The 19,407-nt window shown below is 47.0% G+C and overlaps 5 protein-coding genes across 5 annotated transcripts; 4 read left to right on the top strand and 1 right to left on the bottom strand.

Annotated features, from left to right (window-relative positions):
• Positions 1 to 1,227: 1,227 nt before the first annotated feature.
• PADG_03301 (uncharacterized protein) lies at positions 1,228 to 2,096 on the bottom strand (the record flags this gene model as incomplete). The annotated part of the gene is made up of 3 exons (XM_010760512.1): positions 1,228 to 1,404; positions 1,468 to 1,600; positions 1,681 to 2,096. The coding sequence occupies 3 exons, from the start codon at positions 2,094 to 2,096 to the stop codon at positions 1,228 to 1,230; spliced, it is 726 nt and encodes a 241-aa protein (XP_010758814.1).
• A 2,555-nt stretch (positions 2,097 to 4,651) lies between these two features.
• Positions 4,652 to 9,999, top strand: PADG_03299 (uncharacterized protein; the record flags this gene model as incomplete). Its single annotated transcript, XM_010760043.1, has 17 exons — positions 4,652 to 5,233; positions 5,292 to 5,339; positions 5,396 to 5,498; positions 5,555 to 5,613; positions 5,660 to 5,788; positions 5,852 to 6,014; positions 6,070 to 6,135; positions 6,190 to 6,275; positions 6,360 to 6,828; positions 6,878 to 7,067; positions 7,125 to 7,279; positions 7,351 to 7,565; positions 7,625 to 7,982; positions 8,089 to 8,529; positions 8,586 to 9,002; positions 9,068 to 9,272; positions 9,333 to 9,999. The coding sequence occupies 17 exons, from the start codon at positions 4,652 to 4,654 to the stop codon at positions 9,997 to 9,999; spliced, it is 4,353 nt and encodes a 1,450-aa protein (XP_010758345.1).
• Positions 10,000 to 10,945: 946 nt separating this feature from the next.
• Positions 10,946 to 12,457, top strand: PADG_03298 (uncharacterized protein; the record flags this gene model as incomplete). The annotated part of the gene is made up of 2 exons (XM_010760042.1): positions 10,946 to 11,019; positions 12,094 to 12,457. The coding sequence occupies 2 exons, from the start codon at positions 10,946 to 10,948 to the stop codon at positions 12,455 to 12,457; spliced, it is 438 nt and encodes a 145-aa protein (XP_010758344.1).
• A 54-nt stretch (positions 12,458 to 12,511) lies between these two features.
• PADG_03297 (uncharacterized protein) lies at positions 12,512 to 16,238 on the top strand (the record flags this gene model as incomplete). Its single annotated transcript, XM_010760041.1, has 3 exons — positions 12,512 to 12,683; positions 12,741 to 12,791; positions 12,853 to 16,238. 3 exons carry the CDS (start codon positions 12,512 to 12,514, stop codon positions 16,236 to 16,238), a joined length of 3,609 nt encoding a protein of 1,202 aa, XP_010758343.1.
• Positions 16,239 to 16,710: 472 nt separating this feature from the next.
• Positions 16,711 to 19,283, top strand: PADG_03296 (uncharacterized protein; the record flags this gene model as incomplete). The annotated part of the gene is made up of 3 exons (XM_010760040.1): positions 16,711 to 17,651; positions 18,441 to 18,543; positions 18,780 to 19,283. The coding sequence occupies 3 exons, from the start codon at positions 16,711 to 16,713 to the stop codon at positions 19,281 to 19,283; spliced, it is 1,548 nt and encodes a 515-aa protein (XP_010758342.1).
• Between the last annotated feature and the right edge of the window lie 124 nt (positions 19,284 to 19,407).

Genomic DNA, 19,407 nt, shown 5'->3' with positions numbered 1-19,407 from the left:
TTTACCACTGAGCAGGCTTCCAACCACAGCCAGTCAGAGGACGCATGTGTGGTGTATCCTGCCAAACGATCTTGAAAAAAACCCGCGCCGATGGTTTTCATTTCCTAATCCAACAAGAATGCTGAATTTCTGGACTTTTTGGCTATTTTATGCAGATGCTGGCTTCCTGCTAACATGATATCATGTTGTGAGCTTAACCGTGTAACGATTCGTATTGTCGCATGGGAATCGGATTTAATTTTCATTTTGACACCATTGTTGTATGTTAATATGGATCTCGCTCATTATTGTAATTTCTCACGTTGCTGCTCAGGCAATTCTTGTCAATTTATCATAGGAAAGAATTCTATGTAGGGTTGTTGATTAAGTGGGTTGCTGGTGCCAGTGCCAGTGCTAGTGCCAGTGCCAGTGCTAGTGCCAGTGCAATTTTTTTTTTTTTTAAACAGGATAGGGGTTGAACGGATGCAGGTGGGCTGGAATAACCAAGGAAGATACCCTTTCCTTCTGCAACACCAATGAATGCCCTGTTTTGGAGAACATTGAAATGCTCATCCTGCAAAATGTTGGCTCATGTCTGGAAGAACATCGGTTCGAATTCAAATTTTCGAAAGAGATGAATATTCCAAAGTTTTCAAAACACCGATCAATGGACAGACTGAGAGGTTACCTCCCGGATACTGGCAAGAACTGTGAGGCAAAACCCTCATTGGTAGTTCGCAGAATGTGCAAATATGACGACGGCTTCCTGCACATTTCAGTGGTAACCGGGGGAAACTTTCATTTCGACTGATCGAGATTTGGTAAGAGGTCTGGTGAAGGGGATCCGCAAAGGGTCTATAAGACATAATAATAAAATATTCGTTGCCAATTCCACCACCTTGCGAAACAGCATGCCTTATTCATGATCTATCTGTAGAATCTTAATCATCATTGACATGGAGTTGAGCCTAGCGGAGTCATGGATATGATGACCGACGGAAGGAGAGAGGCAATAACACATATTCAACTGATTAAATTTTCGAGCTTCTCACAATCTTGACGATCCTGAATCACCCCTTTCATACTACGTTTTTCAAATGACAGTATTTGCAGGGTACCTCCCAAGTTTGCTCCTTGAAACACTCTGCTCAGTATATATGAATGTCCCTTCGTTTTACTGCACAAACTATGCCACCAGTAACCTAGATAATCAATACCCCAATTAATTTTCAATCCCCCCCCAAAACATCAACCCACAAAGTCTCCCAACTCCCTCATCTCCGCCAAAATCTCATTGACAGTCCGTTTCTCGGCCGCAGCCTCTGCCTCAAGATCAACAATAGGTGGTGGTGGTGGTGGTGGTGGTGCTCCGCCCCCTTCCCCTTCATGACGTGTATCCAGAAGCATTGTAATGACCGTCCAGCACTACGAGAACTTTTCAATCCACTTCTCTGGATTCCTGGAGTCGGCTCCAAACTTCATCTCTACGTTCGCAGCGAGTTGGCGGCTATATGGCTCTAGATAGCGAATGGCGCAGATAAGGTAACAGCCTGCAAAGGCGTGGATGGAGCGGGTGGTTTGGCGTTGGCCAGAATCTGGCTGCTGGACGAAGATTGGGTAGCTAGTGGTGTAAGTGTGGGTTGTTTCGTTACTGTTGGAAGTGGTACTGTTGTTGTTTATTGTCATCTGGGGTGCTGGTACGAGGACACGGGTTTGTGTTTACAGCTGGTTCCGTGAAGAAGATGGAGATTTTCATTGCAGAAGACTCCGCGCTTGGTTTCCCAGTATGGGTGTCCTCGGTCGAAGAGAATTAATGTATGCCAGTGTTTCCGGCTCTTCTGCGGAGGTGTCGAGGGTTGCGCATGGGTGGGCTGATGGGGAGGAGGCTCCTCCTTTTTGGATGAGCCTTGTAAAAAGGATTTATATTCTTGTCCTTGCCAATGCGGTTGAGAAAGTAGTTCCAATAGAAGTGACCATAATATGCATCGATGTCTCTGAGCTTGTAGGTTGCAATCGATGGCTCTGACAGTTGTTCTCGTTGTCCCGGTTGTTCTGATCTTTGATTGAGTTCCGCCTTGCTGCGAAGTGCGGGGGAGGATGTATCTCTCCGTAGCCATTTTGAACATAGGAAGAGCTGTCCTACATTTTGAGGAGTTCCAGATTGAGCCTGGGAGGAGTTGGAAACAGAGAGCCTGAAGGGGTTTTATAACTGAAAAGGTGAAGTTCAGCATGCACTTGCATTGATTGAAGTAAGAATCATTCAGGCTCTCATGAGATAATAACAACACATAATGTTCAAGAGTAGTCTATGTAGCTACCTGAACAGCTATATGAAAATATAATCTCAAAAACATAAATCAATTCATATAAAATACTTCTAGAAGAATGCGAATGTTTTGCCAATGACATAGACCTTTGATATAGTAAGATAGTCATCTTTCAGAGCATGATGAAAAGAGCACGTAAATGCACTCTGATGTGCATCTCACTCTCACAGCATGAGAGAAAGAGGTAAAGATGAAATCTGCAGATCCCATCTCCTTCTTGACCCAGTTCAAGATACATATACTGTTCCCATATCTAAGGTGGAAACAGGATTTCAAGCTCGGTTGAAAATGTAAGAAAGGTTGTCAGTATCTTTGTATCAACTTGTGCAATCTGGTTGTAATGGAGTAAAACACAGTTTACTCCCGGATTATCCTTGTTCCGCTCTAACTCGTCTTCACAGCGAAGAATCCAACAATACGTATGAAGGAAGATGTATTCCATCAGCCGCAGTTGGCTGGATATGTTGGGGCCCTGTTAGACAGCTCGCTTAGTTAACGAAGGCACCCAGTCTTACCTATGTATTTGAATATCCACATAATTGATAATTTATGCAACGTAATTCCGAAGCAAGCAAGAAACCAATTCAACCATTTTCAATTCTCTAACTCATCCGCCTCGATGGGTAACTGTGTCTTTTTCAAACGTATATTCTATTCTGTATATGCATTCAAAACTAGAACAACTAACTGACTTAGTTATTTTGGGTGGGATTATTAAACAATACTGCTTCCGTACATGCTTTCGGCGTAATTACAAGAAATACCAAACTTCGACCCAAGTCGAAAAAGTCGACTCGCTTTATGGATTACGTTCGTCCGTTAAGTTCGTTAAGTTGCCTACAGCAAGGAAGGTTTCACATCGAGCCGAAAATCTTGAGCTTAATCGCAAAGACAGCTACCCTTTGATCATTTTGCATACGATCTGCGAATTGTCCGGGGCCAATACAATTTTATATATGAACGAGAGGACTGACAATCAATCGCTTTTTTTCTTTCCCCCATGGTCTTATTTCGCAGCGGAGATATCTACCTCAAGACTTCAAGAGGGGAAAGGATGGAAGTATGACCACTTCCCAGCCAGAGACATCAGAAGGTGACAAAATCTCAAGGCTGCTTGAATGAAACTTGCAAAATTGTCTAGTCTGTTGTGTGTGGCTCTACGAAATACCGTGGGTGATAGGATAAATCTTCTCATGCTCCTTTGGAGAATCGAGGGTGTTCCTGATGTTCAAGCTCCTTCGCGGCCTTTTATTATTTTACACGACGTTAGACTTTAAAAAGTGCTAAATTATCTCCGGAAGCTGTTTGTCGATGTCGTTTTCATTTTCTTTTCTATTATTTTTTTTAGGATCTCAGTTTTGCAGATGACATACCTTCGTTCGATGCCCCGATATTCCAATATCCGTACTCACATCTCAACCTTCCCGGCGGCTGTTCTCGAGCGATGCGTCTGGATCCATGTGGCACTGGCCAACGCAACCAGTTATGTTTGCATCATAGTTCAAGCACACAAATTATCATGATGACTGATCTGTGTAGGTTTGGTATGGTTGTAGTCTCCGTCCCATGACATAATAAATGCTCAAAGTAATCATCTGGTTGGCAAGATGATCTGCGATGTGACAGGGGGCGCTCGGAATGCAAACTTGCAAAGCTATTGGTGGACTACACTTATTCCCTTCTCCCCCTTTCCCCCCCCCCCCAGGAGTATACCTCCCTAGAACAAAACAAGATGCTGTGAGAATGCGCCAATAATGCTATGAAAATCCTACATGAGATGTGTTTGCTCTGTGTGCTGTGGTGCAACATGTCTTCGATTGTCAGGGCGAGATTTGCAAATATGTGGGATTTAATGGGAGCGACATGTGGCCTAAGAATCAAGCAATAGATAGAAACCTGGGATGGGGGCTGTGATAAATCACAAGCCCGACATTGGTGATCTCCATATCTCCCACACATCTGTCCCTGGTAGCTGTTCATGGTCTCCATGCCTACCACTATGAAGATGACAGCGACGGTGGAGGTGAGGGTGATGATCACTCTAGCAGCTGCTGGTAACTAATGCCGGGATGCAGGGTTTGTTTTCCCACTACGCCCTCCCCTTTGGGAAGACTCTCCTACGCTGCCCTGGATACCTATTGCCTATGGGAACAACTTACTCCGCCAAGCCTAATCTGACCTCCCTTGAGGTTGACTCTCCTTTTTATCTGTTCTTATATCAGGACATATCATATACGGTTCTGTTGTTCTCTCTTTTTTCACACAACTCACTACATCGGCTCAATCTGTGTCCCTTGCATGTTTTAAATCAATAATATCCGTGCTGTCAGCTTGCTACCGCCTCCATGGCGACCCGCTCTCATGGGCTCTTGCAAGCATTGCTTATCTGGACACTGTTGTCCCTTCAAATTTTGGCTTCAGTCATGTCCCCAGTCTTGATTAATCCTCTGCGAAATGCGCATGAAAACAAGATGCATGATCTTGTGCCAAGGAACCAACTTGGGACGAATGTTGTACTTCCCCCTAGTGTTGCGAAAGCTACCCAGCTCGACATCGACGAGGCTAGGCGCATTGTGGATGATGCCATCAAGGAGGCTTCTGCTCTTAACAAGGCCCGACTGGAGCATCCTTTGAGGAATCACTATCAGCTCAAGCCTGGAACTGGGACTTCACGTCGCGGTGAACCCAATGGAGATGCCCCACCACCGCCACTTTTCCAGATCAGTAAGGAGATTGCAGCAGCTGCAGCTCTCATCGCTGAGGTTGAGGCTGTTGCTGAAACCAGGGATTCGTCCAAGTCTAAAGCAGATTACTCCTATATTGATGTCATGTACAACCGTACAGTAGTGAGGAGAGCAGATGCCTTCTGGATGGAAGATATAGAAAGGAAAGGAGCCTGGCCATTTGGGAATGATCGTTCTTTCAAGGTATGATTTGCTTCGGTCAATATTAAGGCCTCAACGATTGTCTGATAGGGGGCCTCAGGTTTTCCGTAACGTGAAAGATTACGGTGCGGTTGGAAATGGGGTAAATGTAAGTGAAACTAGTTCTTGTGCGGGGATATACTGTATGCTTATCATGTTATATAGGATGATACAGAGGCCATTAAGAGAGCAATCGCCGACACTGGTACATGTGGTGAGAAGTGCAATGGCGCTACCACCAAGAATAGCATTGTCTATTTCCCCTCCGGTGAGTCCAAACGCATTAGTTATCCATTAAATTGACATTCTAATCACATAATTAAGGAACCTACCTCGTCAGTTCCACCATCGAGACCCATTTTGGAAGCCAAGTAATCGGAAATGTAAGTAATGAGGCTATCATGTCGGAAATCTTCTAACAGACCCAAGGCAAACGACCGCCCTGTTATCAAAGCTGCCAGTTCTTTTATTGGTCTTGGTGTGCTCTCAACAAATCATTATGTTGAGAATGGGGGAAATGGCACAGACGGCAATGCGAAAGAGTGGTACGTCAACACGGTAAGGTCATCATTATATATTTAACTCAAGGTGGTTTACCCGTGAGTTGACGCATTGGTACAGGCCAACTTTTATCGCCAGATCCGAAATTTCAGAATCGATATTACTGCCACTAACCAGGGAGCATACATTGCTGCACTTCATTATCAGGTCGCTCAAGCCACAAGTCTTTCCAATATTGATTTTATAGTTTCATCAAACCCGGGAACCACTCAGCAGGCCATATGTAAGTGTTCCATGATGGCTACATTTGTTGCTACGTGCTAATTAGACCCTATTAGTCTCTGAGAATGGCAGTGGCGGAATTTTAAGTGATCTGACGTTCACTGGCGGGAATTTCGGAATCTGTGAGTGCTGCCATAACCTGATCTATAAACGAAGACATACTGATTAGTAGGTAGATGGCGGGAATCAGCAATTTACGGCCCAAAGGCTTCAGTTTACAAATTGCAAGACAGCAGTTCAGCTAATTTGGGACTGGGGATGGGTAAGCAAATGATGACCTCACTCAACATGTACCAGATATTGAAATGTTGTAAGACTTGAAAGGTTCGAGGCTAACGAATCCTAGATCTGGAAAAACATCCAAATCACAGGATCCACTACGGGCTTTAAGCTTATGTCTGAGGATAATGTTCCTCGCTCTGGGTCGATTATGGTTTTAGATTCGATCTTTAGAAATACGGACACTGCCCTCCTCACGTTTCCTGCAAAACAGGAAAGGGCCAAGGGCACCACAGGAATAACATTGGACAATGTTGCCTTTGACAAAGTGAGAAATGCTGTCGCAGACAACCAGGGCAAGGTGTATCTTGCTGGAAGCGTTGGAAGCATTAATACATGGGCTCTTGGTCCGGTGTATTTTGATTCTTCCCAGAGAGATTTTACCCTGGGAATGAGCTTTGATACTTCAAGAGAGTCGACCTTACTTGCAGATAGACTTTCGGCTCTTCCTAAGGCACCCTTCTTTGAGAGACCCAGACCTCAGTATGAGGGAGTTCCTGTCTCAGATTTTGTTCACATGAAGGATTATGCGAAAGGTTCTCTCCTTCCAGCTGTTCGGTTCTTCCATTTACTAACCCCAAATAGGAGACGGTGTTACCGATGACACAGAAGCATTCCAGAGGGTATTGCGTGAACACTCTACAGACCGAATTATATTTGTCGACGCAGGTTCATATATCTTGACTGATACAATCATCATCCCAGTTGGAGCAAGAATTGTTGGAGAAGGGTGGTCCCAATTAGTTGCCTCTGGCCCCAACTTCCAAGATGAAAGGTGAGGAGGATTTTGGGCCATGAATTTCAAAATATAGTTGCTTACATCAATATATAGAGCGCCGCGTTCTCTGGTCCTGGTCGGACAGCCTGGCGATACTGGTGAAGTGGAGATTCAGGACTTGCTCTTCACCACAAAGGGGCCGACTGCGGGAGCTGTTTTAGTAGAATGGAATATCAAAGCTTCAAGTCCGGGATCTGCCGGCATGTGGGGTATGTTAAACTTCTCCTCTCTCCCCTTTTGTGGTTGCACTGCTGCTAGGGCCGTAACTAATGACATACAGATTCCCATGTGCGTATTGGTGGAGCTAGTGGAACCAAACTTACATCAACAGAGTGCCCTGCCATTAGGAACGGCGTGAATAGTGATGACTGCAAATCTGGCAGCCTAATGATGCACATTACAGAGTCGTCGTCCGCATACATGGAAAATGTGTGGCTTTGGGTTGCAGATCATGATATTGATGACCCACATCTGCAAGACGATAACAATACCATGGTAGGTATATCGACCCTCTGGATACATACAAGCATGTGTCTGAATCCATTATGTATCAGGTTCAAACTTCCGTCTACTCAGCCAGAGGTTTACTAGTTGAGAGTGCCGAAGCTACCTGGCTGTATGGCACATCGTCCGAGCATGCCATTTACTACCAGTACAATTTTTACAAGGCGAAGAACGTTTTTGCAGGCATGATACAGACTGAGTCTCCATACTATCAGCCAACCCCCAAGCCGCCAGCACCGTTTGAAGGTGCTATTGGCGTCTTGCCTGGTGATCCAGATTTTGGCGGTTGCCGTGATGGTACACCGGGATGCGATGCTTCGTGGGGACTCCGAATTATTAACTCGTCTCAGACTTATATTGCGGGAGCTGGATTGTATTCGTGGTTCACCACTTATACACAGGAGTGTGGTACGTAAATGCACGCCCGAGCCCGTGGACAGGTCCTTCCTTTCTTGATATATTGCATCTCAAGGGGATATGCATATTTATTAACTTCGACTCGAATGCTGTACAGTTGATAAGCGCAATTGCCAAAACGCTTTGATAGAGTTGAAAGGAAATGGCCCTCGTGTTCGAATTCACAATTTAATAACTATTGGAGCTACCAATATGCTCACATCCGACGGATCCGAAGTCCCCTCGCAGGATAATCTGGCTGTCGACTACCACCCATATTGGAGCCAAGTCACCGTTATTGATCCTTTCCAAAACAGAGGTGCCCGAGGTCTTACGACACCGACAAGTCCTGACAAAAGTGGACGTCAATGTCCGAACATTCCTCCGGAAGTCAACGTCCCTGGAGGAAAATATCCCCCCGATATCCCCGTCATGGGCCGGCCAGGTAAATCTGACCATGGATATTTTACGTTGGTCAATGGATCTCCATACAACTGGATGCTCACATATAACCATTCGTATCAATTGGATCAGTGGAAGTGGCACAATGTTCCTGCAGGTAAGTCAACCCTGTCGTTGGCCAGCCGCACGAATTATTTTGCTAAGAAGCCGTAGGAGAATCCATTCAAGGTGAGTGGAAATTTGCGCGTGCTTCCAATAGATATGATGACAAAGGTGAGGCATATTACAAAATTGATGGAACCGACAAATCTTTTCAAATTTGGGCCAGATTTTATGAGGATGACCCGGAAAATGCGTTCCATCTTCGAGTTTTATACGATGGCTTAGAGACCAAAGATGTCAAAAGGGGTACTTCTCTTGACTATCGTACCCGTGGGGGTTATGGGGGCATGAGGGCGATTAACTGGGTGTTGACTGGTAGTGAGGAGGAAGGGTATTGGTCGAGCCATAGCCCACCCGTTGCGTGGATGTCATCGATACTAAATATTATTGGGGATCGAAAGGTAAAGCATGTCTGCATGCCTGGAAGCCATGATGCTGGAATGTCGAAGTTAGATGGTCACACTCAATGTTCGTCCCCCCTTCCTCCAAACAACATTTAATTGAGATTGTGACACTAATGATAACCAATTCAGTTGCCGATGAAGGGAATACCCTAACTCAGTATCTGAGTGTGTATGACCAGCTGAGAAGAGGATCTAGGTATTTCGATGTTCGTCCTGCCATTGGTAACGGAGGAAAATACCTCACAGGCCATTACAGTTATGTAGACGTGCTTGGAATTGGATGGCAAGGTGGTAATGGGGAGTCGATTCAGGAAATTGTTGACGGAATAAATAGGTTGGGATTTATTGATGCACCCTATGTTTCTAACCCTGACTAATAATGTGAACTTTACAGATTCACTGCTGAGAATCCAGAACTAATCATCATTAACCTCGACCTAACCCTTGACACGGATAATGGTTATAAACCCTTCAATGATGAACAGTGGAGTAAAACCTTCGACTTATTCGAGGGCGTTAAGTACCTTCAAGGTAATCTTGAAGGGGATTTGACCGAGAGGACCATGAATGATTACATTGGCGCTGGCGGAGCTGCCGTCATTGTCATTGCATCAGGAGGACCTACTCGCCCAGAAAAGGGGATTTACTCAAACCGCCAATTCCCACGGTATGACAGTTATTCCAACAGCGACGATCCCGCAGCCATGGCCGATGATCAACTTGCCAAGCTCAAAGGAAACCGCAACATCGTGTCAGACACCACTGAACGAAAGGACACTTTCCACATTTTTTCCTGGACCCTGACGCTTTCACGCGTGTTCGAAAGAACTATTGCTGACCAATCTATCGAGTTGGGGTATGACCCTCTGTTCTGGCGCGGGTATCACGCTTTCACTCCCTTTTCGTATCCGAATGTGGTTTATATGGATTTCATCGGGAGTGCGGACCAGTCTGAGACAACGCTTGAGAAGACGCATGGGGAGGTGACGGCGCTGGCGATGGCGGTTAATATGGAGCTTGCGAGTCGGAATTGTTATGTCGGTGGTGGCACAATGGTTTAATGGGAGGCTTAACACTGATACCTATATACCGTGTCATTGTTTTTCATTTGTTGAATATTTCTGTTTTGTTGCTTTCTCTTTGTTTCTATTTTATGGAACTCGGTTGTAGGCACATGATTTATAGCTCGGTTAATGGCAACATCTATGCCCTGGAGTGAAGGCTTTGTGCATTGTAGAATTATAGATCTTAATCTCTCAAATATCCACCCACACATTTTGCTTTGCCTAACACTCTAATCCCAGGTCCTTAGATGGGAACATAACCTACACAATTTAAGTAGCTCTAGATAGAAAGGATCTTGATAATCGCAGGAAGGCCACTTACCATGGAATCAGTAAATCTGCACAAACCAATTGTTCTCCTGATCAGTCAGCCCAAAAGAGTATTCTCTCCAGAACGATCTCGTGCTGAATCCTGCATCACACCGTTATCACGTTTCATCAGCGCCAACAATTATTTTCCCTCCATCGACCGATCTTTATACATCTCTCGCTTCCCGCCTGCAGCACGTTTCTCCCGTTGAATCTTGTTCAACAAAACCAAAATTGCCTTCTTCTATGAGCACAACCCCCACTAGAGCGACAAAGATCCCTAGCATTTTTGTGTAAACCAGGACAACAACCTGGTGGATCTACTTTTTCTAAAAAGGAAGAGGTTCTATGATGTTGCCCGCTGACGAGCCAGCCGTTGTGCAGTGAGTGATGTTATGATTCCGCCGAAGAGGGGAAGCCAGGAGGTAGTATGAAGATAGCAAGGCTGCTTAGTTGGATGTGATTCTTTCTAGAACGTAGAGAACGGTGGGGTCTAAGAGACCTAGAAAGAAGCGACTTGACAGAAGCTCTGAAAAGCTGCGAGATGCTGCCATTGCTCCCTGCGAAATCCCCATCCTAAGAACTAGTTTGATTAAATGCATCGAGAAAGGCCGCCATACTAAATAGTTGCGCAATGGGGCCTATGGAACCCATAAGGGAAAATACTGGTTTCCTGATAGCTCAGTATCTTCTTGAAGGCCGAATATGGTATGTTTTAGTTTATTTAATTCGTGTTGTCCACTTCTTTTGGGATCTGTTCATTACCTGAATGAAATAAATCCAAACCAGAAACGTGAGGATGAGTTTATCGGTTTTTTGCTAGATACGGACTATCTTTAAGCGACGCAGTGCATCTCAGCCACTTGGCATTTAGAATCCAATAGAGCTCTCGCCAGCTCCATGTTCACTATAGAGCCTGTAGTTTCTCTAGCCGCAACGGGTGGAACAAGTGGACAAGCTCAATGGCTATCGATGGTATGTACGATTGCGTATACACGCAGCCTGACAAGCAGAGATTGATAGATTGATGGCTGTCAAACTGAATGGGAAGAAGATAAAGACATCTAGGACACATTTCAACCCGGCAAACTATTCTTGATAGTCATCACTGCGTTAGTCCTCTTTATCATGTTCACCGAGTCCCTGGAAAGTCGCTGGCCCCTGGATGAATGTGCCGACAAGAGTCACAACATGCTTCAACTTCAGCAGATAAAGCGCATAGCCGTTGTTACTTCTTCATGGAGGCGTCCCGAGGGTTCTCATCAGTCCGAAGTGGCCAACTGTGCCCAGTAGTTGAGCATTTGCGCCTTCTTTTATATGGAAAGAGCAGAATGATGTCGATGTTGATATCCACTTGTTGATAGCCATGATGACCGTCCTGTTTGAAAGATAGTTACAGGGACTCGCATGGAGGAGAGCTAGCATAATCCCCGAGCTAATTCAACTAAGAAATTCCCATTTATTTCTAGTCTCTCCGCACACTCTGTTCTTGCTTACTTCCGACGATGTATAGAATCGGGTTCCTGTTGAACACTCTGAATATTCAACCCCTGCGGCTCATTGTGTCTGAGAACCAATGAAGTGCGGAGGTTGCCCGAGCGTCACACCTAGATAGTATAGTTAGTTATTTAACTAATCTTTATATGAAAATCTGATACTGCGCCTCCTGCTACAACATGGAGAGGAGGCTCCATTAGGCAACATGCATGCCAAAGTCGAGGAACACGTTAAAGGGGAATTGGAAGTTCAGCTCATTATCGGGATCTGACTGATTTTATATAGGAGAAAGGCGATTGAAGAACTGATTGTCGCAATGAAGCAGCCTGCAAAACTGATTATGGACTGGATTCTAGCCATCAACACCAGAAGTGTCTGGTGGATGTGTAATAGCGGGGGACTCTCGCTTGAGTTTATCACCGAATGTTCCAGCAACCCGAGCAACAGACAAAGAGGTGTCTTCGGGTCAATCAATGTGTTGTTGGGTTGCGGTGGGGTGGGATCTCTTGTTGACTGCCCCATCAACGACCACATCACTACAATGTTCATCCTCAGCAGCTTGAGATCCTTCATCTGCCAACACCCTACGCTCGAGCTCCGGGGCCTTTCGTCTCTGCACACTCCTGGCAGTTGTTCCTCCCCCCAGTAGCTTCTGAAGAAGTTTCTTCTTTGTATCCTGCATATGCAGTACTAGCAGTACTCCATGGCTGCGCCTGTTCCTCTTAATCTGTTTTCTTTCTTCCATGCCATTGGCAGCACCCCTGCTCTCAATCTGACACAGGATATCCCTCATGACGAGTCTGCAAGCCTTCTGCTTCTTGGTTGCGGAGATGTTCGTCATATACTGTTCACTTGCTTCATGAATAGCTCATCAGGTATGTAGTGATGATGTCTCCAAATAAGATTATCAGAAAGGCTAATCCTGACACAAGAACCTCGCGCACTCGATTTCACTTGTTGTGATAGCCAGTCTGCAGTTATAGGTAAGCGATAGCCTACTTTCCTGATGACAATTGTCTGTCTGTCTGCTAAGTGCCATTGTAGCCCGTAATGTTTTACTCTTCACCTTGATACTGGATTGTGAAGACACGGACACCCTGCTGTTATGGAATATTTATTATCATTTGTTTATTGATGATAAGTCTCTAGGTCTTCTTGAATCCCAAATCAAGAAATTATGTCGTCTTTCAAATTCTCTGAGGCACTGGCACAGAAGCAAGTATGGACGTCTCCTGAGATTCTGTGACTCAAAGACACTTGCTCTTGTGGGGGATGTCTGGTATTCATATATACACGCCTCAGACAAGGTCTTATACGTGACTGGTTTTCGAAGTGCAATTCAAGCCTGCCTTGAAGTGAAAGCTGCAACCCTGGGACCTGGGATAGAGGTGAATGGGGCCCGTTCTGCTGCTCCCAATGCAGCCGGGGCTATCAGAGATCTCCCTGGTCTGCACTCTCGTTATTGGAAAAACGGAAGCACTTCTAATGATCCCAAAGCCTCAAACGTGCACGCCAACCCCACCCTGGCACCTTTGGAAAATGACCCTGCGATGCTTTATTATGCCATTGATCCACTCCACGGATTTCACCTAGTAACTGCATATACGTCAATAGGTTCAGAATCCCCATTTTGCCCCAAAGAAACTACTAATAGTCATGCACATCGTGCGGTAGAAACAGCGCGTCTTCAGTTTAAAGTATGGTGTCAGTCATTCAAAGATGGGCAAGAATCTTGCACCGTTCGTTTCTTTTCTGGGGAAGCTCTCGCTTTTTGCCATACCCTGCAGCATATGACGATCACCAAAGAAACGTCTGCGAATTGGTTCCGAACTCCGTACCATTTTGACACCTTCTTTTTAGATGCGGAGGACTATGCGCCCAATGGCCCGGCTCCCTTGGCCTTCGACGTCATCGACACGTCCAGCCTTATCGACGACCTTGGTGGTATAAACATCTTCATTGCCGCAAGGCCGTTACTTCACAAAAAAACATCATCCACGATATATGCAGAGTCCTTGATTAAGTGGGTAACTGACGTAGACTTGCTGTTAGATGACCTTTTCGCCGGTCATTTTCCAACAGTGTCGATATTACTTGGTGTTTTCCCTGTCCAATACTGGACAAATTCCTCTGCAGTTGCGAATTCTGAGGAGCAATTTATAGAAGATATGCACAAATGCCCAATGGGACATGTCGTAAGCACCCGAAGCATATACAGCAGAACAATGTGGAAGCATCAATCACCAACGACGAATACACCTGGGAGCAGCAGCTGCCAACTTCTCCACTTCGACCCGGAAGGCTTATCTCAGGTTCTATTCAGCATCTACCTGAAGATGTACTTGAACGAGGACGTGAAATTAACCTTAGGCAATCCAACTCAGGACGCGATTCAGAGAAACTCCTGTATTCGTTATCATCGCGGAAGCTTTGCTAGGTTTCTTGAATTTGTTCAAAAACGCGTCGATGTTGATTGGGATAAGACCATGTCAACGCTGATCACGTTGATTGAAGGTGATAAAGTTCTTCTAGTTGGGCCAAATTTCATGCACGAGTTGTTTGCACATCTCCACCTTCTTGGCGTGCATTCAAACTCCTCCCTTACCAGAGAACTCGTTTACAACCGAGCCTCCCATGATTTCCGCGCGTGGAAGGATATGCCTCAGTTGGCTTCTGTCACGGTAGAAGTTCCAAGGGCAAAACTCTCTATTTTCACCAAGCTTTCTCGTGCTAAACTGGGAACACCGTATATCAACGGATTCATATCAAAACGAATGGCTTGGAAGAACCTCTTCGCAGTTGTGCAGCTTGGATTTGGACAAGTGGTTGGTTATGGCGCAAGACACAACGACGATTTTGCGGTAACTGTGGTCGAGGATCATAGTGGCTGGAAAGGGAAGAGTTCCCTTATTGTGTCCTTCATTGTTCCTTCGTGGATACTGCTCCTGGAACCAGAAAACACCATGGTTGGCATTTCCCTTTACAACACCCCGCTTGCCTCGATGACTTTTGGGAAAACACTAGGAATGGACCTTACGGTCTTTTCGGCTGACCTTGGGAATGAATCCGCCGTATATATCTCAAAGCAACGACCAAACAACGCCGGAATGCCGCGTGTATCTATGCCACCACCAGGAGGTGGAGAAGAACCACAACAGAACCCAGGAAATGTGGCCTTCCACACAACACTAAAGGCAGAGGTTGGCGTTGAAAAGGGAATCATCACTGGATTTGTTGCTCATATCGATTTCCTTTCTTCAGAAGCAAAGGAAGCTCTGAAGCGTGAGAAAATGGTCGAGCTTATTCAACCGTCCCCATGCTCTCTGGGCGCAATTGTCGAAAACAAATCTTTGGAAATTGTTGTTAACTTTCCTGCTCCTGTGCTCAAAGCAAAGTCCAAGATTAGGGTTGCGAGAACCTCATCCTATCTGGAGATAGTGGCCTGGGGGGCCGAAAACCCCGACCGTCAAGGCTTTCCAGATTATGTTCATCCAACTTTCTTGGGCAAGAACGGAGAGCCGGTGGTTTGGAACATTCCATACCTTAACCCGAACCGTCTTCCACCTTTGGATCCGAATGGCGCAGAGTGTTTAGGATGGCTAGTTTCGCACGCTTCCATGATGTTCTCTGTCAATGAGAGTAGAGCGCGCCACAACCTAGATGTGAACGGTGCCAAGGCAGCCGAAAACATTAGGCTCTGTTTCAAGGACACTTTGTTTTCTATGGTAATGTCGTTCGCGGGGATCCAAGGACCAAGGCGCAAAGTGTTTGGACTAAGCAACGACAAGATCGGATTGCAGGTCTTATTTTTCAACTCCTCCATCCGCATTGACATGTCCAATCATACAGTGGCTCTCGACGTCGCTATTATCACCCTACCTCCAGAGATGGGACCGCAAATGTGGGACTTTGTGAAAAGCTTAAAGACGGTCGACTTTGCTACCATAGCAGTGGACGAAGGGGAGCTAAAGTTATGGAAACGCGTCCTGCCAGCGTTTGTCGAACGCTGCAAGGATTGGAGACATAAGTCTACGTGCGAGTACAAAAGTGAGTCTCGCATCCCGCTGTCCGTCGAAGGCCACAAGCCGGTGCTCTGTTCCTGCGGCAACGGCATCCTCCCGCCAAGCTTCATTTCTGGTCTCGACATGTGGGATGCGGTTTCTAAACATGCGGTTCGCGGCTTGGTGCCGCTTCTGTTCACTCTACCGTACTCTGACAGCAAATGCAGTCTGGTAGAGGTTGACAAGTTTCGGAAGAGCAAGTGTGAGGCATGCGGTGCGGAGAAATCCGTCCATGGCCGTGCTTTGCTGTCGTGCGCTCAATGTCTCATGGTGAGATATTGCTCGTCAAAGTGTCAGCGCACACACTGGAAGGTTCATAGAAAGTCCTGTATGGGGAGGAGTGGTGGTGGTGATCTTTTTGATAAGTGACAAGAAGTCAACTTGCGAGCAAGACTCTGTATGTATTACAAAAATTTAACTGTTGTGTTAGGGTTGTTATGCAGGGGTAGGTAGGTTTAGGAGTCGTAATGAAAAGTTTTTTTTTTTTTTTTTTTTTTTTTTTTTTTTCCCCCTTAACCCGGTTCTTCAGGCGCAACGCTGGCGTCTATATGACTAAGAGTCATGTAACAGTAAACTGGTCTACCAGTTTTCCGCATCCGCATCCGTTGGCATGCTTTGTATTTGCGGGGTTGCGCCCTTTTTCCCCCACCTGAAGTTCAACTCTTAAAGCCGAACCGGACAGGGTTTCAGAGAGGTCCTGAGAAATTCGGCAAGCCATTGGTAGCGACGGAAGACGGAAGACGGAAATCCTCGTAACCCCGCCGATTTGAATCCTCAGAATTACAGGGAACAAACCTCTGTTTCCCTTCGGAGCAACCAGTCCAAAAGGGGTTTTGCATCAATGGCGCCCAGAGTGCCCAAGTCGGGAGTCTGGTGCCCTGCGGTGACTTTCTTCGACCCGGACACCGACAGACTCGACCTCGCCAGCCAAAAGCAATATTACAGCTACCTGTGCCGGTCAGGGTTGGCCGGGCTCGTCATCCTCGGCACAAACGCAGAGGCATTCCTCCTCACGCGCGAAGAGCGCGCACAACTCATCGCCGCAGCAAGGGATGCTGTCGGGCACGACTTCCCCCTCATGGCGGGGGTGGGGGCGCATTCGACGCGCCAAGTGCTTGAGCATATCCGCGACGCAGCGGATGCGGGTGCGGATTACGTTCTGGTTCTGCCGCCCGCCTACTTTGGCAAGGCTACGACAACGTCAGTGATCCAGTCTTTTTTCACGGATGTCGCTGCGAAGTCGCCGCTGCCAGTCGTCATATACAATTTCCCCGGGGTGTGCAATGGCATAGACCTGGATTCCGATCTGATCACGACTCTGGCGAGAGAGAATGAGAATATAGTCGGTGTGAAGCTCACCTGTGCCAGCGTAGGGAAGATAACGCGGCTGGCCGCATCCTTGTCGCCGGACAGGTTTGCGGTGTTTGGTGGGCAGTCGGATTTCTTGATCGGAGGGCTCAGTGTAGGATCTGCGGGGTGCATCGCGGCGTTTGCGAATGTGTTTCCCAAGACGATATCGAGAATATTTGATTTGTATAAAGCAGGGGATGTGCAGGAGGCCTTGCGGCTGCATAGGATTGCTGCCCTGGCGGAGTCGCCGTGCAAATCCGGGATCGCATCAACCAAATACGCGGCCGCAATTTTCTCGGCTAAGAAGGCGGGTATTCAGGGGGCGGAGGAGAAGTTGAGGCCTCGACGGCCCTACGAGCCGCCGTCTGAAGCAGCGAAGAAGATTGTCAGGACCGTCATGGCGGAGGTCGCGGCCAATGAGGATGGGTTGTTGTAAAAAACATGTGGCTGGGGGAGTCGTCGATATTGATGGAACAGATGGTGAGAGAGATGGATGTTTTGTCACTCGAAAAATATCGATTGACATGGTTAGTGAAACAGAAATAGACTACATGTCATAGAAAATTCCAATACTTTTTACAATTTCAGCGGTAGTAAGAATTGATTCGTGGATGATACTATAGTTATCCTAGATTAGATGTCTCTGTTGACCGATTGCCACACGGAAATTGGGATAGACCAGGAATCCTCTGCAGCGCGCTCTGAAGAGCCTTCTTATTATATATAGCAGGTCGAAAGGGATCAACAACGGGCTACAGAAACCGTGCGAGCCATTTATCGACCGGTGAAAGGGGACGGTCGGTCTCGACGCCAATAAGCGAGCCCTTCAATCAAGCCATCATTCAAGCCATTCATCCAACCATAATTATTACTCCCATGTACGGATGATATAGAACCCTAGTCAACTAGTTATGGACGGACATTCATTCGTCTTGCGGTATATTTGTCATCACGCACATTGTGGCGAGGGCCAATAGCCATTGCGCGGGAGGGTAAACTGGTTGGTTGGACTGGCGTCTGCACAGCCCAACACAACACCCCCTCGCCCATCGGACTCAAAAAAAACAGTTTCTCTTTTTCAGCAGCATAAACCGGTCGCCACATATATTGCCCAACCTTCCCCCCTTCCCCTTCCCCTTCCCCCCCCTCCTCAGCCCCTCTTTCTGATACCACCCAAGATCGCGGCAAGCAAAGACGAGGATGATGATGATGATGATCTAGATCCTCCCGCGTGTCACACGTGGGGGATGCGCCGGAAGCCACCCGCGACGAGGACAGGGCACGAAGCAACGAAATCAATATTATCGACGTGCATATAGGAAGGGTAGAAGCGGGTTGGTTGTTGGGCAGAAGAGCACAACAGCATATAGTTGAGTCAAATAGCAGCTAGTTAAAAAAAAGGTTGATTGTGAGCAATGTGTCATACGATTTCAACCTCTGCAAGAGCTTGAGTTGTCTGGTTCGGTTCCGACGAAACTCCCCCTGGACTATAAATAAACCCAAGCGGAGGGAATTAGTATTTTGCGCGCGTGGCCAAGAACAAGCAAGCAGCCATACTAGCGGTATTTCTGGTACGGGCCGATACGCATTGCCAAACAGCAGCAGCAACAATCACCCAGCACATTACCCAGCACATTACCCAGCACATTACCCAGCACAAACACCCAGCAAGTACACAGCAAGTACACAGCAAGTACCCAGCAAGTACCCAGCACATTACCCACCCAGCACCTACCTCGTACCCAGTGCAGCAACGTACCCAGCACCCAACCCCCCCGTACCCAATACCCAGCACACCCTGTACCTAATACCCAGCACACCCCGTACCCACCAACGCCCAACACGCACCCCGCCCAACCGCCCAACCGCCCACCGCCCAAACCGCCCATGCCCACGCCCACGCACCGGCCGCCCGCCCGCCCGCCGCCCCGCGACAAGGAACTCCGACGGCCGACGTCGTATGATGCTATTTTTGCAGCCAGCCGGTGCATGTCGTCAACATTCGCTCCCGGACTCCACTCGTACCTTGGTGTTCAAACCATCTCATCACCCAACCGCGCTTGAATTTTGATCACGCCCGCTTCCCTGAACTTACCGGGAACAAGGAAGGGCGAAGCGTCGTCGGACAAAGGACCAACGACGTTCGTTGGGCGGTGCCGGCCAATCCGGCCCCAATCTTCACACCTAC

This window comes from Paracoccidioides brasiliensis (assembly GCF_000150735.1).
Source record: "Paracoccidioides brasiliensis Pb18 unplaced genomic scaffold supercont2.3, whole genome shotgun sequence".
NCBI lineage: Eukaryota > Fungi > Ascomycota > Eurotiomycetes > Onygenales > Ajellomycetaceae > Paracoccidioides > Paracoccidioides brasiliensis.
This window is presented reverse-complemented; position numbering and strand designations above follow the sequence as displayed.